We start from the raw sequence: 26892 nt of genomic DNA on the forward strand, positions 1-26892 counted from the left end.
ATCAGGTAAAAATAATAAGCTTAACCTTGTTGATATTAAATTTTTTTCAGGAAGTTGCATGCATTTCAGAAATTCTATGTCTAAAAGCCCTGTCATTTTAAAGTTGTTTTGAAACTAAAGTAAACCTTGCTGCCTTAGAGGCAAGATCTTGCTAGCCCAGACACTGGAACTACCAAGAAAATCAGCCATGGGGATAATTTGAGATAGGAATTTTAAAAATTTAAATGTCTTTTGGAAAATTCCAGATGAAGTGGCACTCTGATGGGAAAAATGTTTCAAGTCTTATAAAGCAGATGTCAAATTTGACTGAAATCTTCTTCAGAGAAGATAGGTCAGAAGGACAAATGGAAACTGATTTTTTTTTTTTTTATTTTAAGCATGGAAGACACAGATTTGTGAATCTCTTCTAGGGGAACATGAAACAATTTCTGTTTTCCTGGGTAAGGTTTTCCCAGGCGCTGGAGGACCTTATAGAAAATTCATTTTTATTTTGTGTTTGAGACTCTAATTTCTTAAACATAGACATGTCTGAAAATCAGTAAGACTTGATCATACAGAAGTAAACAATAATTCTTTTTTTTCACAGATAGTAAATTATACAACAAAAATGTAAATTCTGTGGCAGGTCTTTTTATCAGAAATTAATTTACAATCTTCATTACATTTCTGCCCAAAAAAACCACTCACACACTATCACACACTCACACACTATCACTAAAGCTGTAAATATTCCATATTGTACAGATTTTTATTTTTTTTTTATGAAATGGGTAGCAAATTTCCAGTATCATGCATGACCTTCCCAAAAAAAAACCCCATGGTTCTGGTAAGAAAAAAAACCCATCCTTATTCATTGGTAGCTTTAGATTTTTTCTTTTATTTTTGACAAGTTACACCTGTTTGAAAGGTTGATCTCCCCAGCTCCCAAAGCATGTTGCTTTGCCTGTTGCTGAGCAAGACTATGTCTGTGACAGCTTTGGGCTCTGATGGGCACGAATTTAGAAAAGTGCCTAAAAATTCTTGGTAAGAAAACAACTGAGACAATAGAAAAACATACCCCTGTAAATTTCTCATATACCTTTGTCTCCTTTTGCATCCTTACATGCCCTGTTGTGATGCTACAGACTCCTGCTCACAAGGAGGTAACTGGACTTTCCCTAGGTTGATTTGCCACACAAAAAGTCCAACACAAGGCAAGGATTGTTCTTGGAGCTTTTGGAGCTCTCTGCCTGCTGTCATACATTAACCTGGTGCAATAAAAGATCTACTGAGCTGTACCCAGCAATGATTGGTTTCTAAATATTGATCTTTTGCACCAGGGCAACTCTTACCTTCTGCACAGCAAAGCAGCTGAGCAGATTGCCTTCTGCCAGTGATGTTTGCTTGAATTAACTATTTAACAGGAGGAAGAGTTGTGTCCTACTCATCACGGTGATGTGCATGGCAAGAGGCAGCTTCTCTGTACTGAAAGGTAAGCTGAAATGAACAACTCTCCCTTTCTGTCACCTTGCATGAACATCAAGGCCACGTTCCTGGTTCATAACCTTTTATCTCCTTGAAAATATTAAACATAACCACCCTCTGATAAGCAGTGATAGTGCATTTTGTAAAGGAGTTGTAAAACAGATAAGGCAGTTAAGAAACTTGACTTAAATTTTCCCCTCTGGCTCAAGGGAATTTCCTGATCCCTGCATATAAAATCGGTCTGTGGGGGAGAAAACAACAGTAACCAGCTGAAGGTGTGAGGGGTACTACAGCTCTTGAATAACTACAAACCATAAGAAGTAATGGAACCGGTGATAAGAAGTAACAGGAACCGGTGTTTTTATTTCAATGTTTTCTGACCCATCTAACAAATCAGTAGTGCTTCCTGTGTATTTATGGACCCTTTGGTGAGTGAAGGCATCTTATCTCTCCCTGATTGTGGCTATATTCAGTTATCTGCTTCCTATTGCATAAATCTCTGGTCTATTTGCTAGTCCTTTGTTACCAAAAGTTTTAAGCATAATTTAATTCTGATAACCCTCACATTAAATGGAGACCAGATTTAGTAGCAAAGTTCAAAGTAAAAATTGGTTGAATGATCACTGATGATATCTCTTCTATAACATTCACAAGGTCCTTGTGGTGGGAGGGGCATCACGTCCCAACATTTCACTTGTCTCTTAGAAATTACATTTTACCACAACATTTCCGATTTTAATGCCTGGTTTTGTAGCTGGAGCTCAGTGCTAACAGTCAGCCTGTCTTGGCTAGGTTTGCTTTACTATAATCAACTTAACTGATCATTTACTCAAATATGTTTCCCTTTTTTTTTTTTTTTTTAAAAATAAGGCAAATAAAATGTCTTGCTGTTTCACCAGGAAGCTGAAATCAAGTCAATGCTGTAATATTGTTCCAAAATGTCCTTAGTCTCAGATGACAGCCACTATCAGACTCAAGATATTACTAACTTAGGGATCTTAAGTAATAACTGCTCGAAGAATAAAATTGTTCCTGCTGTGAGATGCTAATGGATGAACTCTAAGCATGACCAGAGATGGGAGGGAAACATCTGGATTTTCCTTTGATGCCCTGGGATTCTTCATTTAGTTCTGTAAGTTCTTACAGAGCCAGGACTGGGACTTTGCTGCCTTTACTCACTGGCAGCACACGGAGCAGCGGCAGAGCAGCAGTCCTTGGTGACATTTGGGAGGCACGTGGCAGGGACGAGCACAACTGAGCCTGGCCAGGAGTGCCCAGGAGGGCTGCTGAGGCCAGTGGTTGAGGAAAGCTGGAGTTATTTAAGGTCAAGGCCAGAGGGGAGAAAGAACAGAGCAGGAGGAATCCTGTTTGCCACAGTGCCTTTCTATAGGGTTCTTTATTACCGTGTAGCATGCAACAGCGGGCACATGCTTGATAGTGGGAGGTAAACAGGAGTGGCCTCAGCACAGCATTTCAAGTTTTTAATTACAATGCCCTTCACTTTTTTTATCACGTGCTTCAGCCAGAGCCCAGCCTGTGAATGCTGGCTGAGCAGGCTTGTACATGTGCATGACCCTGCATACTGATAATTCACCAACTTCTTCAGCTCTTTCTCACGATCTTCCCACCAATGTGTCCTTACTTCTTGTGTGGCCACTGAGCTAAGACACAGCTTCAGCTACTGAGATATTTTCCCTCTCTTTTAAATAAGTTATGCAGGACAGTAAATAAAGGTAGAAGGTAACATTTTCATAAAATGCAGCAGTAGCTCCTCTGCTGTTTACAGCCCACACAATGCTTTACAAAATACCCAAGCTTTAAACAGGGGTATGTCCTGCTGTGGCCTTCCAGATTTGCCAAGATTTCCTGACCAGCCTGGTACCATTCTGTTCTTCCTGAAGGAAGGTCAGCAGTTTCTTTCATACACCATAACCATAAGCAAAACCTGAACAGGTGTGGCTCATATTAATAAGTTCTTCTGCAAAATTGAAATCTTGGCTTTAGCACGTCTGCTAACGCCACTGAAATTCTAGCTCCTCCTTTGTGGGCAAATGCCATTCCCAATTGAAAACTTGTATTTCTGAGCTCTAGCCCATACAGTTCTTCCTCTCAGAAGAAAATGAAGTTTTATTGGATTTTGGTTTTCATCTGCTGACTGATGTTTAGTACTATGTACATATCTGACTTTTCTGTCTGTAGAATTTGGGCATTTCACCCTTTCTTTGTATTCTTAGAGCACTTCTGTGGATCAGGAAAGGGGTATTTCATAAATATATAAATAATTTAAAACTTCAGTAAAACCTCTCCTTTTATTTTTACATAAATGGGAGAAAATTATCTGCCCAAGATAACACAAGTTAGAGGTTGAAGAGCTAGAAAAGAAAACAAATCACCACTTTCTGGACTATCTCATGTCTAAAAATTATTTTCTTAAATATTTAGAGCAAAGTTCTTATTGTTATAAACCCAGGGGAGTTATACTGTTACAGGAATAACAGATATCACACAAGGAAAGTTTTCTGTGGCTTTCCAATTTAATTCCCCATATTAGTACTCTTGAATCAAGGCTCAGTCAACCACTTCAATGTCTGATTTGCCTCTCCTGTGAACCTTCTGGCTTCATGGTGAAAGAACTCTAATTTAATTCAGGTTATGCACATAAAACAAGATGGTTGGTAATAACACTTCTTAATTTACATGTTCATGTATCCTCAATACACAAAGTTTAAAATACTATCTTAAGGAAATTACTTTGAACCTTTGTTATGCAATATTTTTAGGAAAGCTTTTGGGATGGGGCAATTTGAAGAGCATAAGAATAATCTTGCCACTTGGAGAATATTATTTTTTTCTTTAAATATTGCCTTTAGTAACTATAGAAAATTTTAATTTGCCCAAAAACTAATTTTAAATACATTTTGAAAATTTCCCTGAATTCTTGCACTTAGTGCAAGATATTCTTCCGACCAAAATCCATAGGAAGAGATTCCGTCTTCAAAAAGTGACAACCATCAAGAAATAAGCTGAACACTATTCAACATCATAGAAATATTGAGTTTTTCATGACAGCATCATTTTAGAAACACTTCATGGATTCTCACTCCTACAATTCACCTGTATGGAATTTTAAAGTTACATCATGCTTTATATTGTCCTTGTGATACTTAGAAGTAAAGCAAAGAAAAGCAAGATATACCACTCTCTCTGACTCTACTCAACAAGTAACACTTTCTTGGCAGTTACAGTGGAAATATCATGCTATATTGTTGTAGATAAATGTAATTATTTTATTTCTTGTATTAAATCTGCCTTAATGGGTAGGATGTCTTGACTGCATTAGTGCAGTCATTCAATGAGGATATGTTATTGAAGACAGCAAATTTTATCCAAAAACAGTAACATTTCTGGCTTATTATAAAAGAGGCCATCAAAGCAGGCAATTTAATGTAATTTTTTAACTGTGTATTTAGCTAATCTCTTTTCATGTCTATGATCATTCTCACAACAAGACACATGACTTTTTTTCATGTAAATGCTCATATCACTAAATGCAAGTCCATAATATTTACCAGCACCATAAGTCTCCTTCAATGTTGTTGGTTACTTTAAACTCACATTATTTTCAAAACACATATTGGCACATAAAATTAAAATCATCAGAAGGAAACCCCTATAAGCACAGCTTTTTACAATGGAAGGTTTAACTAAGTCAGATGTTATTTTTTTTCTGAAAGAGTGAGCCTTTTGTACTGAGTCTCAGACAGCAAGAGACACAGTTATCCTAAGCTCAACTTAATTTTTTGCTCTCCAAGTTAATGACAACTAAGACTACTGTGATTCCTCCAGAGTGACATTTCAAGGGGATGGTAGAGCAGACTGGATTAAGGGCTTGGTTTATTTGAACAAAAAAACATGCTTACTGAAAGTTTTGACCATCCTGAACCATCATCTTTCCAGGCTTTCCCTTGGGGAAAAATGTGTTAACACTTGCAAAAACACAGTGATCTTAATTTCTATTCTCCAAGGGACATGGTTCCCACCTTCAGACACGTCACGTCAGACATCTGCTTGTAGAGATGTCCTACTCCCGGAGCCACACTTGTGACCCACATCCAGCAGAGCAGCAATTTAAATGTTGTGGATCTCAGAGAATGCTGAGCTTCTGGTGGATAAGAGCTTCTTGCCCTCACTCTTGATTGTTTTTAGCACTTCAGTAATTTTTCGCTTTTTCTTGTTCCATGGTTGTACTTTTATGTGCTTTTGGTAAGAGAGGGATTATTCCCTGTTGGATTCTAGTTAATGCTGTGATAGGTTATTCTGGGGTCTTTGGCTGGAAAAGACACAATAATAGTTTTCTTGATTAAAAAAATACATAAATCTTTAAGATGTCAGCAGAAATAGCTGGGTTCTCAGCTTATTAATTTTTATCACGTGTATAGCTAGGGCAACATTGCAGAATGTTGTATTCCATGGCATTACAGTACAAATTCCTTGGAGGTGTAAAAGTGATGAACGTTCAGATTGTGTCTTCTTCTTGGTAACAGGATTGCATCCAATACAAACAGAAAAAAGAAAAAAAAAACAATGCTTTTACAGTGTTACTGGCTGAAAGTTCCTCCTGATTCCTCTCTTGGACATATGGTAAGAATTTACTTGCAATTCATTAAGAGCTTTTCTGAATGACTTTAAAAAGGGAGACACAGTGCATATTGACTTCAGGGATATTTGGTAGTGGCTACTGCTGGGATCTTCTAATTATTTCCATAAGTATCAGTTCATCAGAATAGTACGACTGGGTCATAGTGAATGACACAGATTGTTATAAGGAGGAACAAGAGGAAAAAGTCTTTTTTTTTTATCCCTAAATAAATTAAAGCAATACTTGAGTAGCAACCATATTAAAACTGAACTATGCTATTGCTAATTTGAAAAGGCTAACCATTTCATGAATCTTTGAGAGTTATTCAGGCACGTTCTTGTGCATACCTTGGATGCATCAAATTCTACTTTAAAGGAAATATCTTTCATCAGATCTTTTTGTCAGCCATGTTAATTTTGGTACAACCAGAAGCTCTTAAGAGTTCTTGTAGTCTGTTTAGAAAGTGGTACAACAGAAGGAAAGTTTAGTGAGATCCCAGGCATGACTGTGCAGTGATGCATACCAAAATGTGCACTTACATAACTAGTTTAATATTGCAAACACATTTAGAGCTAAAAGTTCAGCCCTGCATGAAAACAGTACAGGGTCCTGATCTAGAGTTTACATCACAACAGGAACCAGGATCTGTATCTCACTAGCTCCTTTAGTCACCTGAGGACTCCTCAATCCATGTAAAGGGCTTCCTTCACTCTTGGGAGTGTAAGTTGTTAAAGATTACACTGGACAAAACATACTCCTAAACCCTGTTCACCTGTCAGCTGAAAGACTGCCTCAGGAACTTGTGGGAAACAGATGTAGTTTTAGATCCCAGTTTGCAGAGTATGCAAATAACCAAGGTCAGTGAATACTGTCAATTCTCAAAATGGAAGGGAGAAAAAGTAGGAAAGGGAGATTGTAGTGATACCTGAGAGACTACCTACTCAAAAGGAAAGGAAATTTAGAAGATGACAGCATCATCCTTTTAAGCACCGGAGTTTGACTAAGGCGGCTTTGGGACACAGAGTTCTCACTCTGCCTCTCACCACAGTTATACCTACATCTACCTATACACAATATCTACCTATGCCACAGACAGGTGTGATACATTGTTCCTCCCCTCAGCCCTGTCTGTCTTGTTGCCTCTGAGAAGAAATCAGTGCCATCCTAGCCAGCATCAAAACTAGCAACCACACACTGCAGTCTGAAATGCAGGAACCATCAGCTGGCAGGAATCCTATTGCTTTTTTCTGAAATGCCAAAACATTTTTCCTCAGAAGAGAATGCAGCCAAGTATAAGTGAATGGTCTGTCATGGAAAAAACCTAACTACCCCAAGGCAAAACAATATTGTGACCACATAACGCAACTTTATGAGCAGAAAGTGTGACTACTCTCATCTGAGAGATTTATGCCAAATCTATAATTAGGGTAAACAACCAAACTAATTCTGATGATCAATTGTAATTTGCATGCAAGTAGTACAAGGCAGATGCCTTCAGAAATTTTCCCCATCTCCTGTGTTCTGTGACAATTTCTTATTACTTCTAGGATGCTTTTCCTATTCACATCCCCATGGACCATATATCTTGGAGGTGACTGAGATGTAGAACTAGGGGATAGCTGAGATTTTCAGCACCTGAGGCATGCCAAAAGAAATGGGAACTTTTAAACAAAGGAAAAATGTGGATGTGAAATGAGGGAAGTGGTGACACCAGCTGCACAGGCAAGTGCTGTGTCTCTCAGAAGAGGGGACAGCTAGGGTGCAGAGTTGGGTGGTGGAGCAGATAGGAAAAACCATGATTTAGGAAAAACAATGCTCCCAAACTTTAACCCAGCTCAATCTGGAGACAGGCACTCTCTCAGTCAGGACTTGCCCATATATGTTATTTAAATACGAAACCCACAGTTATTTGTCTTAAGAGTTATATTTTAGGAAGGGTTAAATGTTTAAAAATTCATTAAATGAATTTTAATTTATTAAATGCTCTTCACATTTTTGTGTTATGAACTGCTGATGATTTACTGTCACCTAACTTTTTGATGTGAGTTGGTATAGAGTGCTTGAATATGACCTTTCAGACCCAGAAAGGTTTCATTTCACACAGCTTTGTTCATCCTAGGGTTATAATCATGAAACACTATGAAATTGTACCGGTGAAAAAATTGTATCAGGAGTTATGTCTACACTGCTGAAAATATATCCTTTACCTGCAGAAGAGGTCCATGGACTTCATGGCTTTATCCATTTTGCTCAGAAATAGTCAGTCTGGAAGGCCACATTTCTATGGAATACCACTTAGCCTGAGCTTCCTTGGCATCTTGGGAGTGATGTTATATGGAATGAAAAAACACAGAAAAGCATTTTTGTTGGCCAACTCTAAGAATATACATTGCATTCTCTAGAATGTTATCATGTGTGTGCAGAAACGAAGCCACAAGGACAATGTTCCAGGATGGCAAAAGATGAAAAGAACAAAAAGTGTTCTATAGAAATAAGCTCTTGGGAGTAAACTCAGAAATAAATATTCACAAAACCAAACCCCACTTTTCATCTGAAAGTGAAATAACTGATGCACTCCAAAAAGACGACTGAAAATTTTTGATAATTTCAATGGGCCATTCCCAGGTTACAGACTGGGTTGTGAAGTCCCTGCCATTTGTCTGGTTTATCATCTTTCACCAGTGAGACCTTCACCAAAACTGTTGCCAGCTGTTCCATAGACCCAGTTTATTGCTAAACTCATGTCTTTAATCACAATACAAATTGTTTGTGATTAAACCACTTTCATTTTGTTTACCCTTTATTATGTTTAACAGCACCACAGAGAAAATGGAGCTGATGAAGATCTCAGAAGACAATTTCATCTTTTCCCAGCCTTCAAGGCAAAATAATCTATACCAAATTTTTTTTTCTCATAGACAAAATAGCTTTACTTAAATAGAAACACCAAAAATAAATAAATCAAAAGTCTAGACACCAAGAGTTTCATCAGTTATCTGGCCAGCGCATTTTGAAATTTTTTTCTTTCTTATTGTAATTCAGTAACACAGTAGATATGGAAGACACTGGATTATACTGGTTTTGCAATAGTCTTTCAGATTTTTCTAGAATTGATTGCATATTTTCCACTATACGAAACCCAGTTCCATCTGTCTTTCCTCAAGGGTCATATCTTTCATATGCCTTCAGTTTCACTTTCTTCCGTAATTCCTATCGCTCACATCTGTCGTGAAACAACCAAAATTAAACACAGAACTGCAGCTCAGGACTTGACAGTGCTACACAAAGAAAAGACTACTCCACATGTTTCACATGTGACTCTTCTGTGCTTTTGAGAATTTTGGTTTTTTTCATCCCAGTTTGACAGTCTTGGCTTCTATTCAGTTTTCCTTCCAGTACATCTCCCAGATGCTATTTTGTAGAAAAGCTTCCTGTAAAGTCCTTCCCAACTTCTGCTTATTGATAGATTATTCCTACACAAGAATATCATGCTTCTGCATGAAATGTTCTCTTATTTGTGTTTCAAGTTCATAACAAGTTTCTATTAATTTTTGTCCTTTTTGCACTTCGGCTGCCTTTCCATGAGTAACAATAATCCTATTGAGTAAAAAATAATCTTATATTCAAGCTTTCATTTATTCTGTTATTCCTTTCTTTTTCTCTTAATATGAACTACTATTCTCTAAATACTACTAGTACTAATGAACTACACCATCTCTGTTATGGAAATCTCCTTCCTTGATCTCATTCCATTTCTCAGGATGAAATGAAGAAATGCCCATCTCCAGTTACTTCTTTTAACTGTTGAAAGAAAATTCTGTTATCAGGACATTCCAAGAATTTAAGGGACATTTTTTATTTTTACCTCTCATCTCTGTTGCCCACTTAATACTCCTGAACTGGTAGCTCATTGTTCTGTCTTTCTCCTGATAGAGGATGGAAGGCCCTAGAATTAATTACCTGCTTACACAAGGCAGTTCCTCCTCCCTTTCCCTTTCTTTCCTCCCAGTCTTTCAGAAATACATGCATAACAACATCCAGCCCCCTCTACTATCTCTATAGATTTTTTCTGACCTAAGTCACCATTTCCATAATGTATGAAATCTTCTTGCACAGAGCATACAAAGTTTTCAGCAGAGTGACTGCCTTCTTTGCTCGATATGATCTTACTGCTTATCTCACTCTATTACTTAGAAGGAAAAAAATAATTTAAAAATCTCTATTTTATAAAAAGCAACGAATCACACTGGCTTTTCTTTTCAAGGCAAGAGGAATTATAGTAATCCTGCCAAATTCCTCACACTTATCACTGAAGTGTCACCTAAAACAGACCTAAAAACTTCACAGGTGAGATGCATTTCCTTGTTTTTATTCTTTGAGAGAATGTGTACTAGAGAACTTGCAAAACTATTTCAGCATTAATGAACTCTTACAAGTTGTTCTGTTTATAAACTGTTAAAAATAAATAGCTATCTTTGATGTTAATGTTTAGTTAAAAGAATCAGATGTGTTCCTTCTCCCCAGTTTCTGGGAAACCACAAATGATGGTTTTGCTTGGTTACAGTATTAGGACTTTTGGATAACATAGCTCAGTTTTTCTCAGAAAGTTCAAGTGTTGGGACATATTTCTTTATCTGATTTTTCATTCTTCCAACATTCACCTCTACCCAGACCGTCTCCTTTCACTGCATCAAATCTCCAACAGCTCTGCAGTTGCCAATGTGACAGCAGAATAACTGCAACATTGTTTCACTTTGGAGAATTACAGCATTTCACTGTCTGCTTCCTTTATTAAGCCGCTCCATTTATGCCCACCAAAATCCAGTCTCCTAATTCCAAGCAGTGTGCCATGACTACAGCTACTCCCTGTGATTACTAATAGTTTTACTGTTGAGCTTCAGTACAGTACAAATGCCACTGTACTGTTGTGGATATGTGGGAGGGGATTATAACTAATAGTCCCCAAACCCTACAATAACAATTTTCCATTTTTAGTCTGATTGCCAACAAATAAATGAGAAACCAGGACTTTCTTATCTTAAGGTGATTCTGACAAGTCCTCTCTGGCTGAATCTCAGGTCACATAAGCAAAAGTCACAAAGCAACAAAAACCAAAGTGCAACACAGTCTTTTATAGGTCCTGCCTGTGAGTTACAAGCCAGCATGAAATATGAAGGTGACCAGCTGTAATTAAGGCAGTGGGTCAAATATTAGCCCTAACTTTCCACATGTGGTTTCTGAATGCAGAGAGGCGTCTTGCTGGTGTTCTTCTGGTCTGTTGGAGAAACCACAAAGTGGTAAGGAGCTATAATACCTGCACAATACAGTACATCTTCTTTGTACTTGACTGTCACTTTGAGGAAATGTTTCAGTAAAGCTGGGTGTCACCTGGTTTTGCACACCATGCATTGCATTCTTTTCAGGGTTAATGGTTTTCTTGGGAAAACAAGTCTTCATTTGCAGCTTGTGTAACAGGGTGTTTCTGGTAGGGTGTTTGCTTGTTTTTAATAATGTGCTTATTGATAATAGTTTTTTTAAGCAGATACATTTTCTAGTCTGTTATGGCTTGTGTTAATTGATTATATTTAATTGTGTTTAATGTTGCTCTTCCTGTCAGTGACAATGTTTGGACAGATGAACCAAACACGTGGAGACATGGGTGTATATTGGCTATTTGGGACAGATTATTTTTCAGATGCATATATTACCTTCCAAAGATAGAAAATATTTTTGGATAAAGAAAGAATAGTATTTCTTCTCCAAATTGAATTATGATATTTTTATCATAGTATGTTCATCCCAAAATTACAAAGGCAAAATTGTAAACTACATTTTTTTGTGTTGCTCCTCTCCCTTCTATTGATGGGAGTCTTCTCTGTTTTACAGGTGTATTTTATTCCAGAATTTTTACTTCTGAAAAAATATCAGAATACACTGATTTATTTTTAACTTAAGCATAAAGTAGTTAGCTGTAACTAGACTACAAGCTCATGTTTCTTAGTAGGTTTGATGGGGAATATTTTTCCAGAAGACCATTTCTTTTTCCTTCTTTTTTAATTTTCTATTTAATCTCTTTTTGTTTAGCTTGGGTGGGTTTTTTGACCCTTTGAACATGCTCATTAACTTGCAGAGAGGATATAATCCCTTCCAAAGGAAGAAATGGGGAGAGGAGGGAGAGAGAAGGAAACAAATTCCTGCTCAACACCCTGTGATTCTTTTTTCTGCATGATCAGTTCTTTGCTCTTCTCCCACACCCTTTTTGGACCAACTTTTCTACGCAGGGGAACTCAGGCTCTTTCTTGCCAGGCCTGTGGAGTGCAGAGCAATGGATCTGAATTGTGATTGTAACAACTTTTTTGTTACTGTGCGTGAATAACTAATAATGAAGCTTTGAAAAGTGAGTGTCTGTGTTTTGGAGGTATTAAACACTCCCTAGCTGACTGTGATGCTGAGTACCATCTGTGAGTATTGCATAGCTCTGTAATAGAGTCCTAGCAACTTTTTTTTGGATTCATGCTACCTCCATTCATCTATTTTGCTATCTGTGTGCTCTCAATCCCACACCAGGAGTTTGCTTTCCAGGTGGGATGTCCCTCTGTCTAAAATTTTATATGCAAAGATAGTTTCTTCTGAAAATAGTTTATGACTGGTTTAAACAAAAACCTGAGATGTGGTAAGGAGATGCTCTCACTCTTGTTGAGATGAGTAAGAAGAAAACTTGTTACCTTTGGTGAAGGAAATACTCCATAAAATTGTGAAGCCTGAGGCTGGGACAGCGAAGTAATTTCACCTTGGTGTTTCTGTCTCTTCCAATAATCTGTAAATTCATATTCTTCATGGCAGCAGAAGCCAAAGGCCTTCTTAATTTTTTGAAGCAGAGAACAGATGTGTATGTGCATAATGCAGGCTTAACACTGAGCCATAGAATCACAGAACCATTCAGGTTTAAAAAGACCTAAAGACCTCTAAAATCATTGAGTCAGACTATTAACCCAGCAATGTCAAGTCCACCACTAAACCATGTTCCTAAGTGCCACAGCTGCACACATCTTAAATGCCTTCAGGGATGGTGACAAAACGTCTTCCCTGGGCAGCCTATTCCAATGCTTGACAACATTGGTGAAGATCTTTTTTCATAATATCCAAACTAAACCTCCTCTGGCACAACTGAAGGCCACTTCCTCATCCTGTCACTTGTTATTTGGGAAAAGAGGCAGATGCACATCTTGCCACAACCTCCTTTCAGGTAGTTGTAGAGAAAGACAAGGCTCCTCTTCACTTTCTTTTCTCCAGGCTAATATAAATTACATATATATACATACAAACAATAGAAAATATAAATAAGTAATATAAATCCTAGGTAATGCTAATGAGATAAGAAAGTACAGAAACAGTCATAGGTCTGACATGCAGGAGTTTGACTCTGCCTGAACACACAGGGTTCCAGTGGGCAGGAGACAATTACACCCAATAATGCATTTTCTTCTGAGGTTCTTTCAGAGCATCATGACCAATTAATGTAACACAAACATAATCTGAATACTGAGTGGGAGGTGGACAAGAGAAGCTTAAATTAGGCCTAGTCTTGAACTTGTTGCTTGAGAAAAATTTCAGCTGAGTAACTAGTTTAAATAGCTGGGAGTCTTCTCTGGGATACTGGCATTTGGTGCATGGAAGAACAACTAGGAGTTTATATATCATAAACCCCAGAGGCATGACTGAAAGCAAATTATATTGATTATAATATGTACCAGTGGGGCAGCTGAAGAACTGTTATTTTTTAAGCTTGTGCAGAAAACCTGATTTGTTTACCTGATTTCTTCGGAAGGGAGAAAAAAAAAGACATAAACAAAATAAACCACCACCCTTTCAACTAACCCAAACCAAGAAACAGTCTTATTTCTGAAAAACAACCAAAATTCCACACAAATTGTGGGGAAGAGGTGAGAACCAAATGAGCAAAACATGTTGCTTAGTTTCTCTAAAAACAATTTTGAATTTAGCTGGCTTCAGTTGTCATGTCATTTAGATGTGGAACAGAAAAGCCTTTATTTAATAACAATTCTTGGTTGAAATTCACCAGCATATCTTCAGTCTTATTTGAAATTCTCCAAGTGCAGTGATGCAATTTCCCAAACGTGACAGGACCTTGCAGATAACTTTCCCAAATCTGAATGTTTCCCTGGACAAGCAAATCTCCAAATACCCCTTCATCTCTGCTTAGCAGCTGAGTTTTCTAGATTTAAATTAATCTAGTTTTAGTAATGGTGAAACTCTGTGTCCAGTTCTGGGTTTCTCAGCATAAGAGAGACATGGAGCTCCTGGAGCAGGTCCAGTGTAAGGCTGTGAGGATGATGAGGGTGCTGAGGCACCTCACTTATGAGAAAAGGCTGAGGAAGGTGGTCCTGTCTAGCCTCAGAGGGATCTCATCGATGCCTGTGAGTATCTGGTGCCAAGAGGACAGAGTATCTCTTCTCAGCGATGCCAGGCAATAGGGTAAAGGACAACAATCAGAAACTAGAACATAGAAAGTTACACATGTGGAAGAACTTCTGCATTGTGCAGGTGACCAAGCACTCGAACAGGTTTCCCAGAGAGGCTGTGAAGTCCTCCTTTGCTGGGAATATTCAAAATCTATCTGTACCAATCAATCCTAAGATATGTGGTCTAGATGACTCCACTGGAGCAGGAAGGTTGGGCCAGATGACATCCAGTGATCCCCTTCTAAGATTAATGGTCCCTGTCACATATTCTGTGAGAGTCAGGACGGAAGCAGCGCTCTAGCAAGGGGCTGATGGGCTCTCCGTGCGCGCTTTGTAGGCTCGGACACGCTGGGGCGGCTTCTCAAAGGCGACAGAGGGCAGGAGCCGGCCGGCATCGCTCTGCAGGCCTCTTACCCTGGGCGGCTCTGCCCGGCTGCGGCACTGACCTTGATGTGCAAGGCGAGCCGAGCGCGGCCCTGCCCGGCCGCGGCGCGGACGCTCCCGGCAGCCGAGGCGAGGCGCGGCGCAGGGCGGGCGGGCGCTGCCGCCGCCGCCGCCGCCGCTATAAAGCCCGGGGCGGGCGCTGCGGACCCGCCCTGCCCGCGCCGTCGGGGCCGTGGCCGTCCACGCGTGCTGGAATCTGCGTGGGCTGTGGAGGTGAGCTGAAATAACGAGAGGGGGAAAGCGCAGCCAGAAGTCGAACAGGTGTTTGTTGGTGGTTTTTTTTCTTTTCGCTCTTTATCTGAGGTTGGTTAGGTATTTTCTTGTCAATGTTGTTTTAGGCTTCATCAGATTCACGTGCGGCTTTTTGCTAGGGATTTTGTTGTTGTTGTTGTTCTTTTTTGGGTTTTTTAACCAGTATATTTGATAGATCAAGAAAAGCCTCGGGAGAATAAGAACATCAGTTACTTACTGCCTCTAAATACATCCTAGTACCACATGGCATAACAAGTGCGTGTCTTATCGTTGTACTTGTGACCATGTTACGGCTGCTCGTTTAGGTCTAATCAAGCATAAGGTAACGGAGGAAATAATCTATTCTGCAATAGATTGTTTACAGTAACTTTTATATTAATAATTTCAGGATTTATCATAAAAGACTACTGAAACAGGCCACTGACCTAAGTCACCTAATACTGTGCACTGTTCTTAATATCTCATTAATAGTACTTATTTTTTAATTTTTCATGCTGTTACTTTTTTTTTTTTTAGTCTTTCTATTCAAGTAGAACAATGGTGAGACCAAAATGTGATGAATCATGGAAAAACCTGCATATGTGAAGTCTTTAAATATTTACTAAATCAAAGTGTTTTGTTGGGGGGGATTTATTGCAGGTTCTAATTAATGTGACTCTCATAAGCACACAACAAAAAGAACAATGAAGGACTATTCTGCAAATCCCACAGAACAGAGCCTCTCCGATCCTGGTAAGAAGGAACATCACACATGTGTTTGAAGAATATGTTCCACAGATTTGAACCTAAAGAATATTGTAAAGCTCTCCTGATTGCCACAGTGATTTTGTAGGCAATAACATGATGAGTTTCCTATGAATGAGTGAATTGAAGCCACACCTATAAAATATTTTTTGTATGAATCATTCCATCAAGTTCAACAAAACTGATTTGCATTTGTAAAACTCTTCAGGAGAGTCCTAGCCTGGGCATGACAATTCTCCTGAGGGAAGCTGGAAGAATGTTATTCTTTTCAAACGGTTATCTCAAACAGCCATTGTAGGCTAACTAACCTTAAAACAGTAGGTAAAAAAATTCTATTCATTGTGGGTCAGCAGCAAAAGTTAAGGTAAACATAAATTGGGAGTGGCTGGTATGGGGAGCACTTTGTCTCCTTTTGTTTTAGAGCTGGCTCCCCACTGTACTCATATGTTTATTTACATATTTTTTGTCTTATTTTATGAATTTAGAACTATAACCTTCCTGGGTAGGCTTGTGCTTTCATCTAACTTTCGGAAGCTCCCACCCAGTACAAAGGAAGTGGGACTTGTAACAACTACTGATATTGAATAGTGAAGATGGTTATTAGCATCAAGGGCATGATTCATTAGTTAACTGCCATCTATTCTGTGTTACCTACAGCAATTATAACCTTCACTATAAGCAATTCCACTCATTTTGTGAGGACTTCTCCTAATTTGCATTGAGTTGTGCAGGTAATTTGAAGGAAGAATTAACTTTCTTTTTCCTTTAGTCTTTGATAATCTTTCCATATAAATATATTGTAATTATAGAAATGAAGTAGTTTCCATCTCAGAAATGGACATGGAAGCTTTTTCTGGGAATAAAGATGAACTGAAGAGAAAGAGCCTGGCGAATTTTTCTTGAAACTTCCTCCCAAGAACATGAGAAAAACTAGTCTTTAAATGCAAAAGAATCAGCAGTGAAAGACACAAGAAGGTAGTGCGATAGATGGATTGTTATGCTAAAAAAGTCTTTTTATTTCACAGAATCTGGAAGCAAGGGATGTGATGATCCTTCTTTCCAGCATGAAGAACATGTAGAACAAATCGATCAGTTAAAGCCCAAGAAGGAAATGTAGGTATTTTTTAAACTTAAAGTTAACTGGGTGTATGGGGATGTCAGAGGGGCAGGGGAAGGAGGAGAAGAGCTTAACACAGGTTTGCTAAAAAAACCCCTCATCTTAATTAGTATTTGTACTCTACTCTAGGAAGGAAGACGAGAAGCCAGAGAAACGAATGGTTGGCATTCTTGAATTGGTTAGTGTCCTGTCTGATGGTCTGCTTTATACTTTCTTTTCTTCATTTGATATTATGAGTTTTTTATGAATGACAATTCGTAGGCAACCAAAAATTGGAGAAGAAACCTGAGGACTGCTGATTCTAGACCCGCTCTGAGAACCAGTGATAACGGATTTGTGGCAGTTTTCTATAGGACAGCTATTCCCAAACAAAAATAGCTCTTGCATGTGGACTTGATTACTCTGAAACAAATTTTATTCTTCTCTGGTTTATTCCATGTGTATTTACACTTTATGACATGCTTAGGGCAGTCAGGAATAAAATGCTCCGATTTCAGATTAACCATATCCTGGGATATCTATAGCGGTTTGAATTCACACCCTTCTTCAAACAAAAGAGCTTCAGGGGTAGACAAGTCTTAAGATACAATCTATCTCTGCTGAAATTTTTTTCTACTGGTAGGTATAAGCCAGGTGCTGGTCAATAACTCACTCTTGTTTACATAGTAGATGCATTATCTCAGTAAATATGTAACACAAAACACAATCTATTCTACAAAGGTCATCATCACTTGCAAGCATGTAGGTTTTTTCCCAGACTGAGAATCTGTGTCCTGCCAGTGTTCTCTTAGCAGCCTGGGTACTAATTTAAAGATTTGTTGCGCTACTGCAAAATCCTTATGTGCTGAGTTTGCCTTCAGTTGGAGTGCTGCTACTTAGAATATGTGAAGGGAGCATGTTCTGCAAGTCTGCTGTACTGTAGCAAATGCATGAACTGTCAGGTGTAATGTCACTTTTTTCTCTTTTTTTTTTTTTCTTCCTAATGCTTACATAGTTTCGCTATGCTGATGGGGTGGATGTCCTGTTGATGATAGTTGGTTTGGTTGCAGCGGCTGCAAATGGTACTGGAATGCCACTTATGATCATTATCTTTGGAGAGATGACAAACAGCTTTGTGCTAAGTGGCGTGCAATCCAATGGTAAAGAGTTTAAATTAAATTTCTCTACATACTGACTGTGCTTTGCTACTGAGGCTAAGATTCTTTTTTTTCCCCCCAGACCATGCACTGGTAGGTATCTAAGAAAGCATATTATGAGCAACACTCATCCTGCTTGAAATAGCCCAGTCATTTCAATCCATCTTTAATGACTAGACCAGGGCAAAACCAAAGCATTGGGTGTGCACTTTATGAATGTACTTTGACTTTGTTGAGATAGTAGGGAGTACAATCAAACTCAATTATCACTAATTGCTTAAAAATAAATGTGTATTTGCCAAATAATTTTGTATTTAAGTTTGTATTGCAAGACCCCCCCTGCAAAATACAAAACTTTCCCAAACTTGACGACCCCATATTGCCATGAATCAATTTCTCTATATAGCACTTCCACAAATATTCCTGCTTTTTATTTCCTCTTCACAGATACTTCAGTAAACAATTCCAACTCCCCATCACATCCAGGTGTGGATATAGAAGGAGAAATGACAAAGTAAGGGTCTGTAGTTAATCCTGTTAATAACGTTTTGGAGAGTTTTCTTTTACTGTGGTATCTGTTTGAGCAGAAGCCATTTTTGCCTTCCCAATAATGCATTACAAGCTTCAGAATTTACTTTGGTGTGATTAACGAAGACTAGTTGCTGCTCTGTGTATCTAACTTCTCTCATGAATTACAGTGGGATCACATGGGCTTTTGTTCCCTTATTCCAGGTTTGCTTACTACTACGTGGGAATTGGCTTTGCTGTGTTGATCTTGAGCATCATCCAAGTGTGGACATTTTTGGTTGCTGCTACGAGGCAAACCGCAAGGATCCGGCAGAAGTTCTTTTTTGCAGTGCTCCATCAGGAGATGGCTTGGTTTGATACTACCCAGATAGGAACACTGAACACCAGACTGACGGAGTGAGAGCTCTGTTTTGGTTGTTTGGTTTTTTTTTACACACCTACACACATCCCCAAGTATGGCACCTAAAAGAAAACTGACATTTATCTCAGCAGAATAGCTTATAGACAGTTAAAAAAAAACAAACAGAAAAAAAATCTACCAAACCTAAAGTGTGAAATATTACAGCTCAAAGTGAGAAATTCCTTATCCTTTTCAGCTTCATTTGTGCAGTTTGTGATATGTGCATTGGAAGGGGTTTTTTTCATGAAATGCCTGACACTGGCTTTCTGAAGTCCATGAAGTACTTGTTCAGCCACTGCTAAACAAACAGTTCTGCTGTCTCCACCTAGTTTATAAACACCAAAAACTGACACTTAATTGAATAGAAACAAGCCTGTACTTCAGTATCAGTACTTGTACAAATATGGCTTGTATCTCAGGCAGTAGTCTATCTAGGCAGTTAAAAGTCTTCAGAGTTGTTCCATAAACTTAAATAGATTTAGGGGTGAGGACTGTAATGCCCATGTGCTATGGGATTATATGTGGGAACACTATTTTTTTTTAATAATTTTTTTCTGGACTTTATAGTAGCTTTGGACACAGATTTGTCCTGAAAAGTGTATGAGAAGCTTAAATGAAACCACTCTCAACTCTTATATCTGTGTGTTCTGGGAAGAGAAAATAGGGAAGAAAATTTGTAATAAAAATTGAGGTTATTCCAAATAATGGTATGATAGAATGGAGTTAGCTCTTCATCTGAGTCAGTAGCCAAAATTACAAAATGCATCGGAGAGCTGAGCAGAAGAAATAATTTAGAGATGGTCAAGTTGGGTGAGGAGGCTGCTTGATTGTTTACTTATATTGCTCCATTTGGATGCCAGATGAGGAAACTAGGTCATTGGTGACCTAGTGACATGGCACAGAAACAGCAGAGAATGTTGAGAATACAGAAAATGAATCTTTAAAAACAGGAGCTTTCTGTTGTGTTTTGGCTACAAAAGAGCCTAATGGTACAGTTCAGTAGCTGTGGTTAGAAATTTTCTTTTGCCAGTTAGGAAATGGCAAAGCTCCTGACATGAGGCCACACAACAAGAAAAGGGGGAGGGAGTCAAAATGAGAGTCATTCTAAACTAACAAATCTTTTTTTATTATTGTTATTTAAAGTGACATCAACACCATCCGTGGAGGCATCGGAGACAAGATCAGTATATTTCTGCAGTTTTTTTCCACGTTTGTGTCAGGGCTTATTATAGGATTCATCTACGGGTGGAAGCTGACGCTGGTGGTTATGTCAGTCAGCCCTCTTCTTGCTGCATCAGCAGCAATTTGGTCAAGTGTAAGTGTGTGGGGTTTTTTAAACAAAGAAACCAGAAAAACCGTAACAATTCTTATGCACAGAAAAGGGGTAGAGAACGGGAGAAACCTATTGTGGTTTCTAAGTTGGGAGGTTGGCCCCACCCTTAATTTGATTTCTACTCCTCCTGCAGCCTTTCTCTTGGTTCCCAAGCACACTCTTGTAAGTTGTATTCCTTCTGTCTGCATATCCTGTCCTCATGCCATGTTTCATGAGGGTAATCTGTGTCAGAGCATCTTTCTGGCACAGCAATTTCCTCATGGCAAGCACTGGGGAAGGCCTCGCTTTTCCCTCCTAGCACAAATACCTTTCCATCTGCACATGCATGTGGCACATCTCTTGCAAATAATTTACCAGGTTTCATACTGTGTACAGAATAAACCTATATGACTTTGCAGATACGTACAGCTGCTGAAAACTGAAGTGATATAATTCAGTGTAATGGCTGGAGAGGTTTCCCTTTCAGATAGCAGAACTTTCCCCTTGTGCACTGTTTAGCCACATTAATGTGTATGGCTCATACTCCTGAGCGGCTATTTATATGATTTTATGGGCTTTTTCCTGCCTGAAGCATTACAAGTAAGCTAAGAAAAGGCATGTTAGAGGCTGTAATGTGATTTTCCTGCTTACTTCAATATCTGCTGGTGCTCTAGTGTCTGAACACCTCAGAAAGTCAGACCAGCTATGGCACTCGCTCCTTCACTCTTCCCAGTGTAGTTTGTAGGCTTGGGAGGAAAGAGGATCCGTCAGGAAGCTCACCTGATCTTTGTGTTGCCTTTGATTGTAATGAGGAGACAAAGATAAATTGAAATCTATTTGAGGGAAATTCAGGGTATGGGGAGGAGCTGACCCCCTTGTTGCTAAAATCTGATCTTGAGCACTTTGTGTGATTGTTATTCAGCAAGACAGTGTGAGTATTCCTTCAGTAGGCTGCAATAACAGCTGTTTTCCAACTTCTCAGCTCCTGGCATCCCTTACTGCTAAAGAGCTGTCTGCTTATGCCAAAGCAGGAGCTGTGGCAGAAGAAATTTTGACAGCAATCAGGACTGTTGTGGCTTTCAATGGACAGCAAAAGGCATTAGAGAAGTAAGTTTTTTAATTAATAATTATATTTAAAATATGGCAAGGACTTTTAGTTGTGGATTTGTTTTATGGGGATTTTTTTTTTGAGGGGCAGATATGCTCCTTAGTGTCATTTTGTCTTTCTATAAGTGGACAAATCAGCTGAAAACAAAGGTGTGCAAATAGACCTAGTCAGTGAAAACAGATTAATTGGTGCTGTCACTGCAGCACAGATCAAAATTTCTCCTTAGATTGAGAACTGGAGATTGAGAACTGGAGTTGAACTGAATGTGAAAGTGGTGAGAAGGTTACATTTACCCATGAATCAGATGCAGCAAAACATGCAATCAGTTGCTTATCTTCTAGAGCATTTGTGCTACTGCTGTGATCTTTGATTACTGAGCTTATTTTTAAACTATACTGGAAAACAGCCTTGGGTAAAAACACATTCCTGGCTTTTACAACGATTTGCAAACAACATGTGTAGTTGCCCAGTGTTAGCCCTAGTCATGCATATGAGGTGAAATGATTGTGGCTGTCCACGAACTTTTTGGCATGCATATCAAATAACTCAACAAGCATAAGCAATAAATTTTTTATACCAATACAAATTTACACAAATAAAAAATCACTGATTCCATGCAGTTGGGAAAGGCAAAGCAGATGACCTTATCCATATGACCCATGAAACTCTTCTATCTTTTTCAACTCATGTTTGCCTTTGTCTTGTGCAGAATTTTTAAGGTGGTGTCAACCCTAGTTTAGGATCCTACGGCCTGCTTCTGTATTTGCTTCCAGGGACTGAGCTCTGACTATCTTATAGCCCTGTCTTCTGCTTCCTGAAATTTGGTTTTAAGATGCAACAGTATTTGGACTGTTCCTGTTTGCACAGTAAAGGCAAAAAAAGCCCTATGATGACCCAGATAAGTTGCCCCCTGTCCTTCTCCCCATATTCTGCAATTACCTGTGTCTGAAAATTAAATTACAGGAACTGTCAATATTGATTCAAAATACTTTGTCTAAAGACAAAATAACTGATACCTGAGTCAAGTAAGTTTTTATGATTGACCAGACAGCTTCTTCTACAGTTCTACTTCCATTTAATCTAAAAACCCCAAACAAACATAGTGGCTCCCCTAGGAGCATCTTCTACTAGGGACAAACTCCTACCAGGGAGTGCATTTTTCAGATAGTGGATTGTGACTCCTGCACAGCTGTTGAATGCTGACCTCAGTGTTAGGAAAAGCATCCTTTCACTGCACAGTGCTTCCACTGATAGCAAAAGCTTACTCTTGCAAGAGATCTTCAGTCACCTTTAGTTTCTGGCAGTGGCATGGCTTTTCCTCAGTATTTGAGTGATCACCTGTATTTATCACACTACTTAAATGCAGTATCCATTTCCCTGGAAGACCTACGATGCTGCTGACTCAAACTTAGGCCTGGTTGTAAGAGCACAATCAAGTCAAAATATTTCAGTATCTTTGACTAACAAATACAGCACTAGTGGCATCTTAGAAATTTACATTTTACAAAATTAATGCAGTTTTGTTTTTAAAAGATTGCTTCCCAGCTGAATGAATTGCATGTCTTCTTATGATGGGGTTGTAGTTTATTGAGAATACATATTGGGAAAAGAGTGCAAGCTACTAATCATGTTGATTACAGGTAGAAAGTTACACTATTCCTAGGTTACAGTTTGCATAAAGAGCTTGAGTAAATGAAAGCTATTTGCTGAAAACTGTTGTTGAGTGGATGAATTTGAACCATCCTTCGTAAAAATAATTCTCTGGTTGAACATTTTAGTCTCTATACTGATCTTCTGTGTCCACTGGTTATATATGTTAATCAGTAAACTGACCTAAGGGAAAAATACTTGTCATCCTAAAATGGCCAGTAAGAGAACAACTTTGCATTTGGAGGGTGCATTTATCTCATTTATCTCCTTCCTTATTGCCTGGGGGTTTTGGAGCATATTTTTTTTTTTTCATTTTGCTTGTTGTAAATGTGGACGACTAACTTTTACCTTTGTGATAAAAAATGCCACTAAAACCTTTTCAAGGTTTCCTTTCAGGATTAATGGTAACAATGAGTTTAAGGGTGTCATTGTGTCTTCCATTGTGATAACAAAGTTGTGATGCTTAATTGTTTTCTGAATGTTTTTAATAACAGTATGCCAATTTTGTTGGCATATATCAGAGCAGATTTGTTCAAATTAATTACCTCCCTAATAGTCCTCTGTTTAAAAAAAAAAAAAAAAAAACAAAAAAAAAAAAACCCAAAAAAAAAAACCCCAAACAAACAAAAAACTTGTATTCTCTTTGAGATTTTTAATTGTTTTTCTTACATAAATCTTGTTAATTAAAGAAAGGGCACTGGGAAGTATTAACCAGAATAGCATGATGTACTTGTCAAATTAATGGTTTCCTTACTCACTTTCAGATATGATGCTAACTTAGAGATGGCTAAACGTGTTGGAATGAAAAAATCCATTACCACTAACACGTGTCTAGGTCTTTCACAATTTTTTATCTTTGGATCCTATGCCCTTGCATTTTGGTATGGGACCAAGCTCACTGCTGAGGATCCACATTATGACATCGGCCGTGTGTTAATTGTAAGTACAGCAATGCAGTTTTGAAAAATGTTCTCTATCTTCAGGGAAAGTTACATAAGTGGTGTCTCTGTTTTCTGCCACGTGCCTGCTAGATTAGCTGTTAGAGACTCACTTAGTATAAAACAACTGAATGGTATTCATCTTGCCTAGCTTTTAATAAAGCAAGTTTGATTGTCTTGGACTCTATTTGTAAGGTGGGATGAATAACATAGAGCTGGTGCTTAAGTCTTTCTAGTGCCCATGTAGGCACTGGTGGCACTGTGATCATTAATTACAACGCTCCTCTCCATCTCCCACAGGTGTTCTTCTCTGTGACTGTTGGAGCTTTCTCCCTGGGCCAGGCAGCTCCTAACCTGGAGAGTATGGCCAATGCACGTGGTGCTGCCTATGAAGTATATAAGATTATCAATAAGGTAAACATCTGACTATATGGAATAGAAGCCTTTCAAACAACTTAGCTTCCACTCCTTCTCCTTTTTATTTCTTTTTTCCCTTGAGAAATGTAACAAAAGCGCTCTAAAGCCCCAAATCATCAACTCTATAGATGTTTACTACAGAAACCTGTAATATTTTCATTGATTTAAAAAAACCAGCCTCTTTCTTACAGTGAAAGCTGGAAAATCTGATATGTGTGTCTGAGATATATGGTTGAGGTTTTTCTCTAATATTAGACTTTCAGCACCAGAGGCAAAGAAGTATGACACTATACTAATTTTTAAAATGCATGTATGCACAAATTCAGCTGAGACAGGGTTTATTGGGGAGGGGGAATTGGGATTAGTATCACTACTGAAAGTTATAACAATAATAATTTGTAATGCTGATGTTGCTATAAAAAAGGTTTTCCATATCATTATCTTGGTTTTGCTGTGCTATGCAGCAATTGCATATCTGTGTATATAAAATATTTTAAAGTAGGAATCAAAAGTTCATGGAGAAATGGCTACATCATTCTTTATGATGTGAGTGTAAAACCCTCCTATACAGATTACTGAGGCCCATGTTTTGGTTGCAAGAGAATGCAGTTAAGTTCTGCAATTATAGATTTATAGATTTTCTGCTATGGATTTTGTTGCTTTTGAAAATGCACTATATTTGTCAAGTAGAATTCACAGTTTGATGTTCCCCTGTATTCAGCATTCTGCAGGTAAAATGCAGCAGTTCTGCAATGATGTAAACCAGCATCTGAGAAAGTAAAGAAAATACACGTAGCAGAAATAACAGTTCCAAAAGTGAAATAACCACTGATTTATTTTACAAACCTCTTTCCAGAAACGGCTCATAGACAGCAGTTCTAAGGAAGGTTACAAGCCAGAAAAACTCGTAGGAGAAATTGAATTCAGAAACATCCATTTCAGTTACCCTTCCAGACCTGATGTTAAAGTAAGTGTTCTGTTTAGACTACTGAACTTATTCAACTTGTGTCCATGTTGTTTGTCTAATTTTGTTCTTGAATGTGAAATGTGTTCCTATTTTGGGTGATGGGACATAATTTCCCCCCCAATGATGCACAAAGACAAAGCTCTAGATCTGTGTATCTCATTCTCTTCTGAAGGACAAACCTAATATGTGTTGCTCCTAGTCTGAATTTCTATGAAAAAGAGTTTTGATAAATCAAAAAAGATTTTTCAAAATCTTTCATTAAGTCTTCCAGACTTGAAGTAGTTAAACCAGAAAATTACTTTTCTCCAGTTCCTTTGCTCTTTGGCGTTATGACATCCCATTTGAAAAATTATCAGAGATAGAGTTTCAATGCATTGATAGCGTATTTTTGTGAACATGTCATCCTAAATGTACATTTGGAAGTCAAACATTGTTTTGGGAATATGATAAAATTGCTGTTCAAGAAATTGTTGTGCCTGTTCTTTGCTAGTTCAGTTTCCATTAGTGACCTGTGTACTTCATGTCATGGTGATTACTTTTGTGGTGACACAGCTGGTTTGACCTCTCTGCCATATTTGTTTGCAATCTTTTAAACACCTTGATCAAGGTGAAAGGAAAAGGAATTTGCTGCTGTTGTTTCTTCCTTGGTGAAGAACAAGGTGGAAATAGAGATTTCAAATGCCAACAATTAAAAGCTTGACATGCTGATTTAGTGGTGAGCATGGGAATGTTTATACCTCTCTGGCTGTTTTTTCAGGTGGCTTTTCCCAACTCAGTCATCTGAGGTCTGTCCCATTGTGCATCAAATCTGTTTCCAGGACACTGGAATATCTGGTGGGCAGATTCAGAGCTGGGCTTTCTCCTTAACTGAATTTTGTACAATGCATCTTCTATGCCTATTGGCACGGAAATCTAAGGGGACAGAGCAGAGTCTTCAACCTTCTTCCTAAAAGTCCTATTCAGGCTGCTGAGCTATGCTGTGGGTCAGCACACCAAATGGGAGGGAAATAGGAAATCTTTCTCATCCTTCCCAAATCTGAGTCAGCAGCTCTTCCTACTAAGACCATCAGTGTTATTTAGTAGAGCCAAAGAAATCACCAAAGCTGTGCAGAATTTACCCACAATCTCACAAGCAGTTGATCTTCCCTGTCAAACCAAATCAAAGAGATCTAAGGAGTAAAGTTACTATTAGTTTAATCTTGGCAATACATTGCCTGATGAAAGAGATTTAGAACTAGCCTAGTGTGTGGTAGTGGTTATTTGCATCTGGAAATGTTGTGGTATCTAGAATGA

At 38.4% G+C, this 26892-nt stretch overlaps 1 protein-coding gene across 1 annotated transcript in view; it reads left to right on the forward strand.

The window, feature by feature from the left end:
* The first annotated feature begins 15189 nt into the window (after positions 1-15189).
* ABCB5 (ATP binding cassette subfamily B member 5) overlaps positions 15190-26892 on the forward strand; it is a 34294-nt gene continuing 22591 nt past the window's right edge. Inside the window, exons 1-12 of the mRNA XM_041466539.1 lie at positions 15190-15243; positions 15922-16014; positions 17052-17139; positions 17273-17321; positions 18138-18282; positions 18727-18793; positions 19012-19203; positions 20351-20522; positions 21502-21626; positions 24042-24216; positions 24516-24629; positions 25489-25599. Of these exons, the coding sequence (XP_041322473.1) occupies positions 15966-16014; positions 17052-17139; positions 17273-17321; positions 18138-18282; positions 18727-18793; positions 19012-19203; positions 20351-20522; positions 21502-21626; positions 24042-24216; positions 24516-24629; positions 25489-25599 (1287 nt within the window). The 5' untranslated portion in view covers positions 15190-15243; positions 15922-15965. The remainder of the gene's footprint in view (positions 15244-15921; positions 16015-17051; positions 17140-17272; positions 17322-18137; positions 18283-18726; positions 18794-19011; positions 19204-20350; positions 20523-21501; positions 21627-24041; positions 24217-24515; positions 24630-25488; positions 25600-26892) is intronic.

Source organism: Pyrgilauda ruficollis, unplaced genomic scaffold (genome assembly GCF_017590135.1).
Source record: "Pyrgilauda ruficollis isolate IOZ18807 unplaced genomic scaffold, ASM1759013v1 scaffold2, whole genome shotgun sequence".
NCBI lineage: Eukaryota > Metazoa > Chordata > Aves > Passeriformes > Passeridae > Pyrgilauda > Pyrgilauda ruficollis.